The sequence below is a fragment of the Raphanus sativus genome, unplaced genomic scaffold, assembly GCF_000801105.2.
Source record: "Raphanus sativus cultivar WK10039 unplaced genomic scaffold, ASM80110v3 Scaffold2065, whole genome shotgun sequence".
NCBI classification, from domain to species: Eukaryota; Viridiplantae; Streptophyta; class Magnoliopsida; order Brassicales; family Brassicaceae; genus Raphanus; species Raphanus sativus.
Genome location: NW_026617374.1, coordinates 3,270 through 17,630, shown reverse-complemented (window position 1 = coordinate 17,630; position 14,361 = coordinate 3,270). Strand labels below are relative to the sequence as shown.

The 14,361-nt window shown below is 37.6% G+C and overlaps 3 protein-coding genes across 3 annotated transcripts; 2 read left to right on the top strand and 1 right to left on the bottom strand.

Annotated features, from left to right (window-relative positions):
* Window positions 1-888: 888 nt before the first annotated feature.
* Window positions 889-2,156, top strand: LOC108811537 (uncharacterized). Its single transcript, XM_056999778.1, has 4 exons — window positions 889-957; window positions 989-1,467; window positions 1,557-1,709; window positions 1,796-2,156. Exons 2-4 carry the CDS (start codon window positions 1,015-1,017, stop codon window positions 1,982-1,984), a joined length of 795 nt encoding a protein of 264 aa, XP_056855758.1. The 5' UTR covers window positions 889-957; window positions 989-1,014; the 3' UTR covers window positions 1,985-2,156.
* A 5,431-nt stretch (window positions 2,157-7,587) lies between these two features.
* On the bottom strand, window positions 7,588-9,460 carry LOC108807659 (uncharacterized). Its single transcript, XM_056999779.1, has 8 exons — window positions 9,350-9,460; window positions 9,140-9,240; window positions 8,875-9,028; window positions 8,676-8,788; window positions 8,517-8,582; window positions 8,327-8,417; window positions 8,140-8,204; window positions 7,588-8,013 (listed from the first exon to the last, which is right to left on the bottom strand). Exons 1-8 carry the CDS (start codon window positions 9,351-9,353, stop codon window positions 7,810-7,812), a joined length of 798 nt encoding a protein of 265 aa, XP_056855759.1. The 5' UTR covers window positions 9,354-9,460; the 3' UTR covers window positions 7,588-7,809.
* A 1,462-nt stretch (window positions 9,461-10,922) lies between these two features.
* On the top strand, window positions 10,923-13,965 carry LOC108806684 (uncharacterized). Its single transcript, XM_056999776.1, has 4 exons — window positions 10,923-11,374; window positions 12,636-13,080; window positions 13,161-13,276; window positions 13,352-13,965. The coding sequence occupies exons 1-4, from the start codon at window positions 10,948-10,950 to the stop codon at window positions 13,771-13,773; spliced, it is 1,410 nt and encodes a 469-aa protein (XP_056855756.1). The 5' UTR covers window positions 10,923-10,947; the 3' UTR covers window positions 13,774-13,965.
* The last annotated feature ends 396 nt before the right edge of the window (window positions 13,966-14,361 follow it).

The following is a 14,361-nucleotide window of genomic DNA, read 5'->3' as shown; positions in this document are numbered from 1 at the left end:
GCATATAGCATATAAACTTTATATTGTTAAAATAAATTAGTGAATAGTTAGAAACTAATAATAAATTAATAACCTATCTAAAAGTCTAAAACCTAATAAAAATATGACAAATAAGAAAAGCTAATATAACATATAAATTTAATATTAATAAAATAAAATTCGTTTTTATTTATATAGAATATTCATCAAGGCTATTATTTAAATTAATTATTTAGTGACACAGCTCAAAACAAATAATACATCAATGCTAATTTAGCTTAAACTTAATAAGAATATGACAAATAAGCAAAATTACCTAAAATCATGGAGAACATGACAACTAAGCAAATTTACTTCATAAATAATAGTATAGATTATTATTACTACTACTAGTCTATCTTGTTATAACTCGTCCAGAGATTAGTCATTACGTTAATATCTTAGTTCAGTTTCCATCTGGATGCAGTTTTGCAGGTTATTCGATATCTTAAAGACTGTCCGGGCCAAGGTGTGCTACTTTCATCTATTAAAATAATTAAAAATATGTATTAAAATATTTACGACTATATATCATTTGGTGTGTTACCTGATACAAAATATTGATGTAATATAATTTTAAATTTAAATAACAATATTAATTAAAAGTAATGAATTATCCTAAAATTCATGGATAATATGACAAGTAAGGAAATACACTTCTCAACTAAAAATATGATGTCATCTATACTCAAATCTCAAAAAAAAATATTGTTAAGTCTATATGGAAATTACGGATATACAGAAAGTAAAATAAATAAGAAAATGGAAATTTTGACTATGACACGATTACCCCTGCCAGGCTGCCACCACAACCATATATATACAACAACTATAATATAAAGTTTGCGTCCACATTGAACAACTGCGAGATTTGTTTTTTCTTTTCTAGTTATCTTTGGCTGAGAAAGTGTTCTAGGTTGTCCGAATCTCAAACAGAAGGTGTTCTAGAGTTATTTTCAAAAAAAAAAAGGTGTTCTAGAGTTTTGTCGGAATACCATGGTTCTCAAACCTTGCTCCGAGACAGACAGAGATTCGAGCAACTTTAAGGAAGTATCCATGGAAGCATCTTCAGTGGTTCTCAAACCCTGCGCAGCCTTGACGACGAGGGAAGGGTGTTCAACGGAGTTGAGGAGGGAGGCGACAGATGATCCCATGGAAGTTTCTTCAGTCGCTGACGATTCGCTCCTGAGAAAACGTAAGGCCGAGCTCGATCCAGAGGAAGAGGAAGAGAGCGATGGTGAGAGTGATGAAAGAGGCGGGATTGAGGAGCGCGAGGATGATAAGATAGATCTCTTAGAGGTACCCGAGTGGGATGTGGACAGCTTCGATGGTGTAGTGTATACTTCCTCTTCGGACCCTGACCTTCCCCAACATTACCAGCCTTATGAAGACATGGAGAATGCTAGAGAACACTATCGCATCTATAAACAGCAGCTCATCACCAGCAAGGTACCCACCTTTTCTGCTTTTAATGTAACCTTAAACCCCCATAGAATTAAGTAGACTTAGGTCGTGGTGATTCTTGTGTTTGTGTGTAGGGATTCATGGTGGATCCATCGCTTAGGCCAAGTGATAGGTACAAAGGAATCAAGCCGGTGAGTTTTGACGATGGAGGGGCTAACCCCAAAACCTTCCGCGATTACTGTGAGGAGATGGCCATCATATGTCTTCAAAGACACAACCAAGACAAGGTTAGTTCCTTTTCTTTCTTGTCATGTAGTTTTCATTTAAGTACATCAAAGTCTGAATCTTTTTATGTTTTTGATTGGTTAAAAAGGATTCCAACGTGGAGTTTGTTGAAGTGGTAAGAGGTAACTATCGAGGAGGCCCGAGACCCAAGTCATACATTACATTCATGGCCAGGGAGATATCCTATGGACCTCTTGTTGAGTATCAAGCCAAGGCTATGGCTACTCTTGACAGAAAGTTTCATCCCATCCTCTGTAGACCGGCTCCTACTAACTAAGGATTTTCTCTTAGCCAGTTTTAGATTCAAACGTATTTAGATGTTGATGTCATAGATGCTTTTTTGGCTTCGAAGATGTGTGAATATGCATGATATGGTGTCTTATACAATAAGCACACACACATGTATAAACATATATAATATTACCATATGAACTAATTTGCTCATCTCAGTCACATGTTATCACCGATCTTCTACGTTACTAATAAGTGCACGACCCTTACAGTTTGAGTTTGTATATCTCTCTTTGGAGCGTTGCTGACTTGTTTCTTTGTGTTTTCTTATCTGGAACTGGGATTTGGGGAGGAAGAAGGAGTTGCCAAAAGGGCACATTATCTTTAATTTAAATGATTTTTTGTGGTTGTAATGTTTTAACTTTATTTGACTGTTTATGCCTTGTAACTTAAATGATCTATAGTGGTTGTAATGATCTATAAGAACTTAGAGCTATTTGTACTATGATTCTGTGTTATGTCATTAGATGGAGTTCCAATAACTAAAATGTTTCCTATGGGCTTTATAGTTTTTAAAAAGCTAGATGCACCATTACAAAAAGCCATAAAATTAACACATAAAATTAACATAAAATCTCATGGAGAGTAGCAAAATATAGCGATCCTTAGCAACAAAGGACATAGCAAAATAGCCATCTCTAACCATAAAAGGCCACAAGTACTGAAAAAAAAAATAGAAAACTACCAATGTGGCCAGAAAATATCGAAACCACGAGTCTCTGGGAGGGATATCCTGCAGTACCCACCGTTGGCATAACCTGTTCCCCACGAGTTCTGAGCAACCAAGAAATCAACTCCATCTGGCGTATGACCACTTCCTACAACAAGCAACGCATGTTCTCCAAGTAGTTCGTCACGTTTACCAGGGACATAGTAGATTTCCTAAAGACAAAGATGAATAATCATATGTTATAACTAACACTGCCCTATTCTTGGTGAGAAATTAAAGTAAAATTTCTACTTACGTTCCCAATTTGATGGAGTTCCAGCCGGTCCTCTAGAACTATTCCAAGAGGAACAGTTTCCAACTTTGCAAAAACTATTTGTGCGTTCACATCACGTTCTGAGTCAAAGTATCCTTTAGTTTTCCCTCCTTTTCCTCCGGTAACCCCCTACACAAACAAAGTTCATTAAATTTCAAATCCATATAACGGAAATTGAAACAAAATTTAATACACACGGACTTCTCTGTAAAGTCCTTCATTCTCAAGGAATTCGATTGGTATCTTCAAATTTCTGAACGCAAATGAATTCTTCTTTCCCGTCATGCTTTTAATATGGTCAGCCAAATGTCGGTAAGATAGAGTACGGCGTTGGGGGATGGGTTTGTCTCTGTTGTAAGCTGCTTGTGTGAGTCGAGCGAATACAACAGAGGCACAAGTGTCTGCAAAAACAAAATTTGGTTTCCATTAATTTATTATAATATAAATAAAATTTCAATCATGTGTTTAAAATACCTTCATATTGTTCAATTGGATCGTTAAATAGATTTGTAGTAGTCCAATCTGTTATAATTTTGCTCCCATCTTCAAATGCCTACACATATGAAAATTAACATATATTAACTAAACATTAAAAAGAGATTTGACATGATTCTCAAATCGACAGAAAGGATATGAAAGTAAATAATTGAATAAAAACAAGAGATGAGCATAGTTAAGCTTTCATGCATGTCTTCTCCTTATTTTCAGAGGATAGATCCATAAAATCGATGAATAAAAGAACCATACCGGTATTTTGCTTTGGAATTGTTGAGGCTGAGCTTCTTCTTCTTGAACATCTTCTTCTTCCTCATAAGTCTCGCCTCTCATTTCACGTCCCCTCCCTCTTTGTCCTCTCCCTCGTTGTCTTCCTCTTCCTCTTGTCCGAGCTTCACGATCATGTTTTGCTAGATTGAGAGGGTTTGGTTTCTTAAACCCTTTTGGTCTTCCTCCGATTGAAATAACATCGTCTCCTTCATACATAACCTGCAAGATTAACATAATAACAACAACAACAAAAAGTCAGAAACTGTGGGACAAGAAGCAGAGCAAAAGTCTTTCAAATGTATAAAACAGAAGACTACGGTTCTGTTCACTTGCAAATAATGTTAAGCCACGGTCCATAAGTTGACCACTCCTATGAAACTGACTAAGACTACGATCAGTACTCAGTAGTAACAAGACTACGCATTAACCTAAGGCAACGTTAGTGGCAGGACAAGAAGCAGATCAAAACAGAAACAGTAGACTTAGACTCTATCACTACTACGACTAACCTAATCCATCATTGATGGCCGGACAATAATCAGAGCAAAACAGAGACAATAGACATAGACTCTAATCACTTAAGGTTCTTTCTCATCGTAGAGTTTGGAATGTACCGTAATCGAGTCTTCTTGACTATTCTGATTCTCTATAACTTTGTCTTCTATGCTGAGACTAAGAGAAGAATTGGTTGGATCAGACTCAAGATGGCCCTCGATAGCTTCTTCCTTGTGCTCATCTTCTTCCTCTGTTCGCACTTGGTCTTCTTCTTTGCTTGTTTTGGCGGGATCAACCTCCATCGTTTTCACTTCACGAGGCATCATCTGTTGAGACATTTGAGCTACATAACAATTCAGAAGACGGTCCTGATCACTGGCAAACGATGTTGAGCCACGGTCAACCGTTTGATCACTCCTATGCATCTGATCATTACATTAATGGCAAGATAAGAAGCAGAGCAAAACAGAGACAATATGCATAGACTCTAAATAACTTAAAGATGTTCATCATCAAAAAGTTTGGTATGTACCATGATCGAGCCTTCTTGAAGATTCTGGTTCTTAATTCCATGGTCTGACTGTTCGTTTTCTCTGCTGAGATTAAGACCAGAACGGGTTGGATCAGAATCAAGAACGTTAGACCCCTGAGACTCCCTTGGCTGTTGTTGTGTTTGAGACCGAAGTTGCTGATTCTGCTCAGGCCGTGGTGCTGCTGCTGCGTTGGGAGAAGGTAGGTGGTGTTGAATCATAATCATGGGGAACCTAAAGCGTTGATGTCCTTTGTTGAATTGCTGCTGCTGTTTGTGGTTGTAGTTCATCATAGGCCTCACTGGTACGGTGTTAACTATAGGGCGCGGACTGTACATCATCACCAGTGGCTGCATCAGTGGAGCCTCAAAGTGGCCTAGACTGTGAACAATCTGGTCCTGGTTGTACGTCACTGTCCTCGCTGAAGCTTGACCTATGACTACGTTGGGAGCAATCTGGTCCTGTTCCTGGTAATACATCATTGGAGCCTTACCTGAAGGGAGTAGATAGGTGAAAAACTGGTCCTGTCGCATCACTAGCCTCACTGGAACTTGACATGTAAGTAGATAGGCAACAATCTGGTCTTGCTGCATCATTGGAGGAGCTTGACCTCGAAATAGATATGGAACAAGATGGTTCTGCTGCTGCATCATTGGCGGTCTCGGTGGATATTGACCAAACCCATCTGTATAGTACTGATCTACTACTAACCATCTTGGCTGCGGCAACCCAAAACGCAGGTTTAAATTATTCCTAATAGATACAACTGATCGCTCCTGATGACATGGAGGCACACTTGGTCCAAACGATGTTGAGCCACGGTCCCTCATTTGATCACTCCTACTAACCTGGTTAAGACTTGGATCATTAGCAACAAGGCTACGTCTAACATGATCCAAGATTAATGGTGGGACAAGAAACGGACCAAAACAGAGACAGTAGACCTAGACTCTATCACTCTACCAACTATCCAACATTACAAGAATTATAGCAAAACATAGACAATATGCATAGACTCTAATCACTTAAAGGTTCTTGATCATCACAGAGTTTGGGATGTACCGTGATTGAGTCTTGTTGACGATTCTGGTTCTCAGTTGCAAAAGATGTTGAGCCACGGTCCATTGTTTGATCCCTCCTACGAGTCTGATTAAGACTTGTATCATTAGTAACCTAATCATACACTTATGTCGGGCAAGAAAGCAGAGTAAAACAGAGACAGTTAATGGTTCTTGATCATAATAGAGTTTGGGATGTACAGTGATCGACTCTTCTTGACGTTTCTGATTCTCAGTTTCTTCGTCGGACTCTTCATCTCTTACGCTGGTTGGATCAGACTCAAGAAGGCTCCCGGTAGCTTCTTTCTTGAGCTCATCTTCTTCCTCTGTTAGCACTTCGACTTCTTCTTTAGTTGTTTTGGCGGGATCAACCTCGTCTGTTTGCACGTCGTCTTCTTCTTGGACGTGTTTATTAGTTGGAGAAGTAGCCATGGCCAGAGATGAGAAGTGTCTACAGAGAAAGATGAACGAGGGAAGGAGAACAAGCAAAGGAAACTGATAAATGGCGCGAGGATGTTGGTTTTGCTTAGACCGTTAAGGGGTTTTAGGCGGGTTGAAGCTTCGCACTAACCGAAAGCTTTGGAAACTCACGCACGTGTTAAGAAATGTAGGAGTCTTTAAAAAGCAATGTGGAGTGAAGAGCACGGAACATGACTTTTTTTTTCTTTTTGCTTTGAGTTTGATATAAAACTTGATCTGGACCCGCGGTTGAACCGGTAAATCCGGTGATTCGATAAAATTTCGGTTTGGGTTTTGTCAAAAACCCAAAATTTAAAACCCGCGAAAATTCACAAAAACCCGAAATCCGATACCGGTTGAACCACTGGTTGAACCAATAGATAACTTTTACATTTTTTAAAACTCTTAGTTATGTTTTCAGATTATGTTTTATATTCTAAATTTCTAATTTAAAAAGTTACGTTTTTTTCAGTTTTTTTTGCCAAAATTAATTGATGTAATTTGGTGTTAATTTATTTTAGGAAACTAAGCCTATTAACCATACAAAAAACAAAAATTTACTAACTAACAAAAATCTCCCATTTTCTCCTACTTTCTCTTCCTATCTCTTTCTACCTTCTCTCTACAAATACAATTTCTATTTATTTGGTTATTTGACAAATAAGCCCATTTATTTTTGTTATTGACAATTTATTACAATGATGTTTTACTTTTGTTTTATTTTGGAATTGAAGTTTAATTTATTATTCACATTAGACAAAATTATTTATGAATTTTATTTTTGATTCTTTTAGATGTCATAATTCTTAACTAGCTACAAATTTTTTAAATAGTCTAAATTTTCTTTTGATATTTTGTATATCAAATGAAAATAAAAAATATAAAAGGTAAAGTTAAGTACTTTATAAATGTTTTTAAAACATAAAATATATACATATCCAAACTATTATTTTATGTTTCAAAAAACATTTAGAAAATATTAATTTTAGTTTTCTATATTTTTATTTTCATAGCTAATATATTATTATATAATAAACTAATTCATTTATTAATCCGCAGTTCACCTGCGGTCGATCCAATGATCCATTGACTCGCTAAATCGTCCAGTTCGGTGTCCGGGTCGATTTTCAAAACATGATGGTGAATTACGCAAATTTAAAATTTGACTGAGAAGATAAAATTCGCTTTAAAAATGTTAGAGCGACTCTAATTTTAAATGATGCTCAGTGGATCACACACACAACACAAAGCATAATCCAAATCAGAACCCAAAAACTCTAGGAAACTCAAATAAACAGATTTTGCCGACGTTTAAGACTTTTTCAGGTTGAGTCTTGTTTTTAAACATGGAAATGAGACTTAGAGTCAACTTGTTTATTCAACATAGCAAACATGATGTTTTTAAACATTACCAATTGCTACTACTGGTTACATACACACACATGTATTACATAACTGATATTACCACTGATCATAGTCTTGACCAAGCATCTACAGAGTGGATATTGATCCATTTCAGTGTCACTTATGTGGAAAAAGTAGTGAACCACAAGAATGGAAGTAGCCTTTCGAATCATACCAAAATCGTTTTGAGATCTGAGCTTCTCTAATTAGATACTCACCCCAATCCTTTCTCCCAAATTCCTTGTGTATCTCTCGCGCATCAAAAGTCATCCCTTTGCTTTTATCCCTTCTGTAGGTTGCATTCATCATGGTGACATGTAGCTGCAAAAGAAAGGAATAAGCAGGAAGGAAGCTGAAACCACTTTATTTCAATCATTGTATTTCTCCTAGTAAACGAGATATAAAAGCATTTACCTTAAAAAAAAAAGAAGAAAAAGAAGCATTTACCTTCAAGCGTGACTTTGCATCTTTCCCAGCAAATCCAGCATTCACAAATGCACCAATGATTATATCTTATTTATGGAGTTAAAGAATTCAACAAATCTTGCAAAATGATAATAAGATATAAATTCATGTGTCTATCTTAAACCAAAGGGACATGAGGAAAAATAGGCTCTTAGAGATAATAGGATGCTACAAGCCCTTAGCAGCCGGCCTTCACCCCCAACTTCTTCAACAGGTGCATAGAGCACGCGCGTTTTGTCTAAAGATCCATTCATACAATCCTTAACACGAGAAAATATTCAAAGCATACGTCAAAGTTTATGTTTCAAGTCACTACAAATTTTGTAGTAAACGTTAAAGCCAAGGATGTAACATCGTACCAATCCTTTAAGTCGTATGAAGACAGGTCGGTTATCCAAAGCATGCCTCACACTTGTAGAAACACTCTAAATTTTACGAAAATACAAGATCTCAATCATCAAACCAATCATAAGAAGATGCATACAATATCTCTTAACTAATAGGAAACTAATTGTAACCTTAAGTATATCCTGAGCTGCATCCACAGCTTCCTTGTTCTCTAACTTTAGCATAACCACAGTCAAGTGTAAACTGTTTGGCGAAATAAACATCGATTTTTCGATTCCCATTTCTGCTTAAGATGGCATGTCATGAAAACAAGTTTTATAATAAAACTTATACTACTAGTTTATTTATTTTTGTTTTGTTTGATCTTACCATCTAAAGTACTCTGAAACTTCAAAGGCTTCTTATCATGATCGTTACCCAATATAGAATTCCGAAAAGTCTCAACCTTTTGTTTCAGCTCAGGGTATATGGCTAATGGAAGTGATATAAAGTGCGTAAACACTTCTCCGTGACCTTGTACAATCTACCAAACATTTGAAGGTTTCAGTGATCACAGTAAGGTAAAAAACAAACATTTCCAGAAAACTTCTCAACACTGATCGTGATGAAGAATCTCGGAACTAGATCAGCAAACCTGCTTGCCTTTGGAGATATGTGGACTGGGATGAGCAGTGGAAGATCCCCCGCCAATCTGTAGTGATGATGAGCTCTGCTTTGACGAGTTCTTGAACCAATCTGTTTTCACATGAGTCTCATCCGATCACACACAACACAACTACACAAGCATAATCCAAAAACACGAGAGAAGAATCAAGAAAGTGAAAGAGAGAGAGAGAGATTTTACCCATAGCTAGAGCTGTGATTTTGTCTGCGTTTAAGACTTTTTAGTTCCAGGTTAAAGGTACTATTTTAAAAACATATAAATGAGACTTGGTTAACGACCCCACCAAAGCGTTTCCCCACCTATTTTGAGAAATTAAAAAACCAAGCTGCTTTGTAAGAATTAAGCCTATTCAGTGCAACTTAATCAAATTTCAGGCACTAATTGTAGCTTTATGTTATTCATTGATTATACGCATCATTTGATTGTACCATACAAAGTGTGAGACTGGACTACGTACTCATGACACTTTGTATCTTACAATCAAATGATGCTCATGAGATAAAAAAAACTCTTGGAGAATCAATCAATCGAGGCTCGAGAGAGAGAAAGAGAGAGACATTTTACTCATAACACGATTTTGCCGCCGTTTGAGACTTTTTCACGTTAAAGGTCTTTTTTAGCATTTAATTGAGCGTAATGAAGTTGCAAGGGACCTGGACAAAGTCTCTAACCTAAACAGAAAACTCCCGTTTGAAAAAAAGAACACTGCTCTATAACGACTCAAGCGGACTGACTGACTATGTGTAACTTAATTAATCAGAGTTACTCATTGGTTTAACCTAAAGAATTAGGCTAATCAGTGACTATACACATGCGTTTCTCTTCCAGCTTTGATCTTTAATACCTTTTGGCAATAAATAGTTATTAGCTCATTATCATGTAAAACCTTAAAACTCTTAACAAATTTTTTTCTCAAAAACTGGACCCTGTGCAAAAAGCATCTTATGCACATCAGAGCGGGAACTGCTTCCGTGAATTTATTTGAACCAAGAAAAGAACTTTTTTTTTTCTGGACAAACAAAGAAAAGAACATTAGCTTTGTGTTTTATCGGTTAAAATATTTATTAACCAAAAAAGCAAAGGGTTATAAAAGCCAAAGCCCATTATTTTGTAGTGAAGCCCAATCTACCAAATAACTAAGAAAAATTAATTGAACCAAGTAGGCAAGCTAATTAGTAAACCGTGAGAGGGAGAATTAAAATGAAAGAAAAAATCTAGTTGATGTGATAGCTATGCTTAGGGATTGCAATTGACTAGAAGGTTATGTTTCCTTATGAGGAAACAAATTTGACAATTAGCTTGGTAAATGGTAACTGTATTGCACTACATACTTAACTAACATGGCTACTAGATAATTATAAACTTCTACCGGTGACCGGTCCAATAAAAGGAACCAGTTTCAATTGAGACACATAAAACAGGTCCAATGGGAACAGTAGTAAATTCTAAATATTTTAATATATGTCCTGATTATTACTTTAATTTTCTTGAAAAACGTAAGAGTATTTTTTTTTGATATTTCAAAAAAAAAAAAGTCTCAACCTATTAATATTTAAATTTATTTAATTATCTAACTAAATCTTAATTTTTATAACTAAATGAGCCAATCATAAATTGACTAATGATAGAAGGAGCTTTCATGAATATCTCATAATTTCAAAATGAGAACCTTAATCACACAGTACTAAAAAAAATCACTCTATTTAAATCACTGTACCAGTCATTATTAAAAGAAAAAAATAAAAAGAAAGAGAAAGAGATTATTCGAATTAAATTAAATGGAAAGAGTAGTAGCGATGAACAACAGCAACAACAACAACAACGGGGGGCAACAATCACCGTGGCACTCCTCTCACTCCCCCAAAACTCCGACGACGACGATGCTCGATCGCGCTCTCTCCTTCCGCCGTCCTCACTCCGACGCCGATCTCTCTTACTCCGGCGAATCCGGCGCCGCCGACGAATCAAAGACCAAGCGTCCCCACATCTACCTCCTCGCCTCCAATTTCGTCTCCCGGATCGGGCACCAGTGGTGGCCTTGCCTCGTCATCGCTCTCCTCTTCCTCGCCCTCCTCTTCCTCATCTCCTTCGCATTCCGCTCCACCAGCTTCGTCTGCATCTCCCGCTTCGATCCCGTCGCTCGGATCGGTTTCTTCGGTCTCGACGGGCTCGAATCGGATTTTGGAGCCCTAGGTGTTCCTTGGTGTAAGCTCTCGTGATCTCTCTCTCTCTCTCTTGTGCATTGTTTTATATGCATTGTCAGCGCCGGCCCTGAGCCAAGCCTGATGAAACATTCACCTTGAGTCCCCAAATTTGTGAAAAAAAAGAATTTCGGCTCCAAATTATTGAATTCCCTCTTGACTCGTCTACGGCCCCGGCCCTGGGCACTGTGCATTGGTTTATCTCTAGTGATGATTCAGTGTGGATTTACTTAAGAATGATTTGGTGAGATTTGATCTAGGTTTGAGTATTAGATTTTCACAAGCAAGTTGAATTGGTTTTGTTGCTGTAAGTTGCTTGCCAATGGTTAATGTGGATAGTGGTGTACGTGCCTAATCAATTGCAGAGCCATGAGTTGTGTTAAAATGTTATTCCCTATAGTAGCATAAAGCTAAGAAACACTTATTCAAACAAAGACTTTACAATGACACAAGAGCATCAACCGATGGGCCAGATGGTGTGGCGTCTGATGCTCTTGTGTCCTTGATGACTGTTGTGAAGTCTCTTTTTTTTTTAATGTCTTTGGCTTTGTTGTGACTTAAAATACAATGTTTCTGATTTTTTTTCTGTGTTTTAATACGAAAATGGGACTATCAATTTATATGTTTCTGCTTTCACTTGATGTATCTTATGTTTTCTGTGGTTTTCTATAGATAAAGAAGATGATTCTCAAACTGAAATTGGTGGTAGTAGTCTGGTAATGGATCTACCAACTTATTAAGTGAAAATGAAGAACCTACACTTATGGATATTTTTATATTTTTATATTTTCTTATAATTTGGTTGCAGTTTCTATGCCGTACCCGTATCTAAAAAAATTAAGTTTGCCTGTCCCCGTCCCCTTTCCCGTCCCTGTTTCCTGTACCCGTTCCGGTCCCAGGGCTGCTGCTTAGATCTTAGTGCATCAGTAAAAACCTACTTTTGTTATTTGCTAGACAGACTTAGCCTGGTTTTTAAGGGATATAAGTATTGGTTTAAGGTTGTAAATTTTTTATCATTCTTGAAAGTTTAGTTTGCCCTCCACAGCATGAAATAGTAGAGAGAAAAAACCATTAAAGATGCTCTTGTAAAAGTTAGTTATGAGTTTTATCTTCTGAGGAATCTGATGTTCTTCTTCTTCTCAGTCTCCATGTTGATTTTAGTATAAGAGGACTTTGATGGTGGTGTTATGGAATATATTGTTCTTAACAAAGAGATTGATTTGTATATGGTGTGTACGTATTTAATTCTCTTCCCTTGGCAAAAGGCAGATCGAAACATGGAAAAGAAGTCGAGTGGACCTCCAAGGATCTACTCAAGGCTCTAGAAGAGTTTGTACCGATATACGAAACACGGCCAATAAAGAACAATATGCATGGGATGGGTTTTGATCACAGCTTCGGGCTATGGTTCATGGCGCGTTGGCTAAAGCCTGCGCTGATGATCGAGAGTGGTGCTTTTAAGGGACACTCCACTTGGGTTATGCGTCAGGCTATGCCCGATACGCCGATTATCTCGCTCACGCCTAGACACCCCGAGAAGTACCTGAAGAAGGGACCTGCTTACGTGGATGGAAACTGCACGTACTTTGCGGGCAAAGATTTTGTTGATTTTGGGAGTGTTGAGTGGAAGAACGTGTTGAGGAAACATGGAGTGACGGATCTAAGCCGCGTTGTTGTCTTCTTCGATGATCATCAGAATGAACTCAAAAGGTATATCTTCTTCTCTTGCCCTTATTGCATTAGCGAAGAGTTCTTTGTTTTATTTTTTCTGATTATACTACCGAGAGCAGGCTAAAGCAGGCACTGAAGGCGGGTTTCCAACATCTCATTTTCGAGGATAACTACGATACAGGAACAGGGGATCACTATTCTCTGCGACATATATGTGACCAGTCATATATTAAAGGTTTGTTCTGTAAAGATCTCAATACATGAGTTTGGATGATTTTCTCATATGATGGGTTTTGTTTTTTCCCACCAGGAGGCGGCCACAGCTGTTTCAAAGACAGCGATGAAGCGAGGATAAGATCAAAGAGGAAGAGGTTCTGGGAAAAAGCAGTTGATACAGAGGAACTGTGCGGACTAGGTGAAACATGGTGGGGAGTGAGAGGAGAAATGAGAGATGACTTTAACCACACAAACACGCAAATCTCACACAATCAGCATTTCCAGAACAGCAGATACGTCGAATCGATTCTTGATGCCTATTGGGAGCTACCTCCGGTTGCAGGACCTTCGTTGACACATCAGTCACGGTACGACCCCGCTCGTTCGACTCCACCGATCGTAGCAGATGGGAAGCGCCGTTTGTTCCAACGACTCGGTTTAGGTCGGCTTGATAAGTCTGTGTTCAATGGCTATACTCAAATGGTTTACCTTCAGATATCAAAGCCCGGGTCATAGAGACTGGTGATTCCTGCAAAAGAAGAGCGACTCCTTTTTTTTATTCCTTAGCTTTTTTTTCTAATACAAGTTAACCAACTTGAAGCAAAGTTTGTTAATACAGGAGTGTTTTTTTTTTTTACTGTGGTCGGTTATGATTCTTCAGCTTGGTTTAAATTTTAAATAGGCATCTTTTGTCCGGTTCTTTCATTACCGATCTGGAACAACCTTAAACCGGTAAAATGTTGAGCAAACCGGAATAGAGGCATGGAATGTGTTTTCTAACTTTTCTTTAAGCAACTCTTCTGTGCTGAAAAAGCAAGAATCTTGGACGAGTGATGCACAGGGTTGATTCTGAGAGCTGGATTTTATCAATGTGTGACTGTTATTGTTGATGCCACAGCTGCTGCAACACCAGAGATCCAGACTGGTAAAAACTATCTTATCAATGTTGGTGTTCAGTCATTGTTGGTTTCACAAAATCATCTTTAAATACTGAAGTATTGTCAAACAAAGTTTAGAAAGATGATGGAACTATATATTTCTAGCGTCTAGCGAATGAAGACAAACAAAGAAAGACGTTCTGCATTACAATCAGGCTATTTTGTA